General features: G+C 45.2%; 1 protein-coding gene across 1 annotated transcript; it reads right to left on the reverse strand.

Moving 5' to 3' along the window:
• Positions 1 to 447: 447 nt before the first annotated feature.
• LOC131216979 (zinc finger CCCH domain-containing protein 20-like) lies at positions 448 to 1,996 on the reverse strand. Its single transcript, XM_058211639.1, has one exon. The coding sequence runs from the start codon at positions 1,959 to 1,961 to the stop codon at positions 798 to 800; it is 1,164 nt and encodes a 387-aa protein (XP_058067622.1). The 5' UTR covers positions 1,962 to 1,996; the 3' UTR covers positions 448 to 797.
• Between the last annotated feature and the right edge of the window lie 1,531 nt (positions 1,997 to 3,527).

Consider the following 3,527-nt stretch of genomic DNA (forward strand, 5'->3'; position numbering starts at 1 on the left):
TTCCACATCCCCAATCTAGACCGTTCGTTAGGCCCCATCCAATCACCATCGTAAGTGATCTAACCCGTCCTTCAGTTGCACGCGAAAATCGATGAACACTAGACCGTCCATCGTCCATAAGGACATAACCAAGGTTTCGTTCATTACGAGCACGGAAGGAATCAGGAAACCGGATGATCCAACCCGTCCTGCAAAAACTGGGCGGAGAAGTCCCAAGGTAGGCCCAGTCACACATGCTTAGCACCATCCGATTAATCCGATCAGTGAACTGGCGTCGCTGGACCTGCTGAACGGGCCCACTCACACATGCTTCGCACCGTCCGATTGATCCGAGTAGTGAACGGAGTCGCTGAACCTGATGGACGGTCCACCCAGTTCAAACGCCACTTACCCCAATCTAGAAATTTGTCAAACCCACAAATTCATCACTTTCTCGACGAAGAGATATCAGGAAATAATAACTCGAAATAGAAATTGAAAAAATATATTACAATAATGGTTTGCAAACCAATTTTCACATTCAGATCAGAAAATTAGCAAAAAAACAAAAAATAAAAATAAGAAAAAACGAACAAGTACCAGAGATACGCTTCCTCTCCAACGCTTCTCCCCAAGAAATTCTCCATTTTTTTCTATACAAGATATCATTCATCTTCTGACTTCTCAGAAAACCCCCCAAAACAGAGAATATTTACACACTTAACCATATTTTTTCTCCCTTTCCACTCTTGCTTGCTTCTTTCCTTCTCAATATACACAATCAGAAAAATCAGATCAGAATCAAGAAATCGAAGGACTCACATCACCAGCTCCGAGACCCACCCGACATCGGGGGCCGCTGCCGCAGACGGCAATTCCACATGCTCGATCGAATTCTCCTTGCTCAGCTTCTCGTACATCTTAGCCCGTAGATCCCTTCCCGATTCAACCCTCTCCATCGGCTCCTCCTCGATGCATCCCCTTTCCCAACTATCCATCCATCCAATCCCAGCCCCGGGTGCGGTCGGGGTGGAAGGAAGGCTGCTGAACGCAGGCCGTAGATTCGGTCCCCTCGGCGATGACCCGAACTGAAGGCCCCACGATGCCGGGGCTGATTTCACCTTACTCAGCTGTAATTGCCTCAGGGAAGCGAGCACTTCATTCACAGAACCTGAGGGCATCGATCGACGGATGGATGGGCTGATGGGCGATAGGGGAGGGGATTCCGACGGCGGGGAGTGCGGCGGCGATATCAGAGTTGAAGTCGGCGACGAAGTAAAAGGCGATTTAGGCATGTAGGCGCCGGCCTCAATCGCCTGCCGCAGCGGCGATCCGTCATAGGAGTCCGCGGCGGCAGCGATCGAGGTTGTCCTCGGACTCTGCTGCGGGAGCACGCGGAGCTGTTGCGGCGTGTGGGCGAAAAAGCAAACACGGCGCCTGCAGCTTGTGCCGTCCTTACACGGCTGAGTCCGGTAGCGAGCTGGGTGGAGCCAGCACTCAAACACCCCGTGGGCGAACTCGCACGAGTCGCCACGCTTGCAATTGCCCTTGCGAAAGTCCGGGCATGCCGTGCCCGAGTAATGGAACTTGCGCGGGTCCCGCCGCCTCGCCTTCTCGCCTGGGTGAGCATACGGGCACTCGGTCCAGTCGTGGGACCGGCCCCGCGCACACCGACGGACCTTGAACTCGTACATCCGAAACTCGTCGCACGAGAACCCATCGACAGGTACGTCACACTCATGGTTCGGTATCTCCGAGTCGGAATCGTCGAACTCGTTTGAAGGAAGGTAGCGCTGCAGCGCTGACAGTGTCTCGCCTATCAAGAAGGGTGAGTAATCTCCCCCTCCGCATGCGGCTCCATTTGTGTTTACAGAGATGCCGCTTACAGGGGACTGAAAGATCATCCCCGCCGTAGAGTCCTCGAAAACTGTCCATGGTGGCACATGGACGGTCGGATTGGGGATTCCTTCGCCGAGCATCATTTTGATGGTAGGTGGGTTTTAGACATTTTTGGGCATGGATGGGGAGGCTCAATATAAACTGGTAGGAAGAGGGGTTAACTCTGGTTGGGTTACACTAACCATGGTTAGGTAAAAAAATCTACTACTGGTTCCACTAGGGCAGAAATAATTTATTAACTGACGGCCGTTTGGGCTATGAGGCGGTGGGAAGGTATTTTCAAAATAACGCGGTAAATCAGGAGACGATATAACGAATGGATTTTTTCTTTCGGTTTGTCTCACGTCAGCTATCCAGAACCATTGGCATGGTGGGTTCGGTTGTAGATGGGCCATGATCCAAAATTCTTCATGGTGGGTTTACGGAACCAGTTTCCACCCATAAGGAGTTCTTTAGCAAGTGTTTTTTGGGGTGAATAATAAAAAAGAAAATAATTTCAAAAAAAAGTGAACTAGTAAATTAGTATTAGTATGAATTGAAATACAATTATCAGTAAATTGTTGGCTTTTAAATCTCTCTTTTTGAGATTAAGAGTTCAATTTCATGTACTACCGATACTTCCAATAGTATTGAATTTAATCATAGGAGATCAGGATTTTTTAAAAAGCTAAACATATTGATAACAGAAAAGTTGATCCTAGGTTCAAAAATGTTTATGGTAAATTAATCTTGACTATAAGTACATGACCCCATGTTAGACCCATGGCACAAAAATCAGTCAATCTTGCAATACAATTGTGCCATGTAAAAGGAAATGGTTGGGAAATGGATTATTTATACTTGGCCTACTGTGATGTCCATGTGAAATTCACTCTACCTGTAAACGCGTCATTACAACTTATGCATAAGGCCAAAAAGTTAAGTTGATTGTAAGTTTTAGGTAGACCACAACAAATGTAATAGTTGATAAAGAGACATCCACCCTTGAATTTTTAAGGTCCATTGTGAGAATTTCATAAAATCCATTCCAATCATTTGACACCACACTAGATTTTACGCCTAAAGGTTAAAAAAATAAAAATAAAAATAAATAAAATCAAGCCCAATCCTAATTTAGATAGACCACATGAAGGGAAATAGTTTCGAGGGTGAGTATTGCCCTATAAATTGCTTCCAATCATGTTGTCCATCTAAACAATGGGGTTGGATGTTGATACTTTCACCTAGAGTTGAACACAAACCGAGCTAGCTCAGCTCGGCTCAAATAAGCTTTACTAAGCTCAACTCACTCAAAGTTAAGTTCAAGTTGGGTCTAACAGATTTTTTGTGTTCGAAAGGATTTTGAGCCGAGCTTGAGCTAGCTGAATTCGACTAGAAGCTGGCTCGGTTTGGCTTGACTTAAGTTATAACTTAATTATATAATATTACATTTATATATAACTTAATTAATATATTATATTTTATATTATATATATTATTTTTTAAAAAGGACAACTTTTATAAAAATTAGATAGAAAATGCTCAACTTGAAAAGTTGAGCTCGAGCTCGAACTCAGCTCGAGTTAACCGAGATGAACCGATCCGGCCACTTAGACTCTAGGATTGAGTTGATTCGAACTCACGTTAGGATAGGCTATTCGTTGAATAGA

This window comes from Magnolia sinica, chromosome 1 (genome assembly GCF_029962835.1).
Source record: "Magnolia sinica isolate HGM2019 chromosome 1, MsV1, whole genome shotgun sequence".
Classification (NCBI taxonomy): domain Eukaryota; kingdom Viridiplantae; phylum Streptophyta; class Magnoliopsida; order Magnoliales; family Magnoliaceae; genus Magnolia; species Magnolia sinica.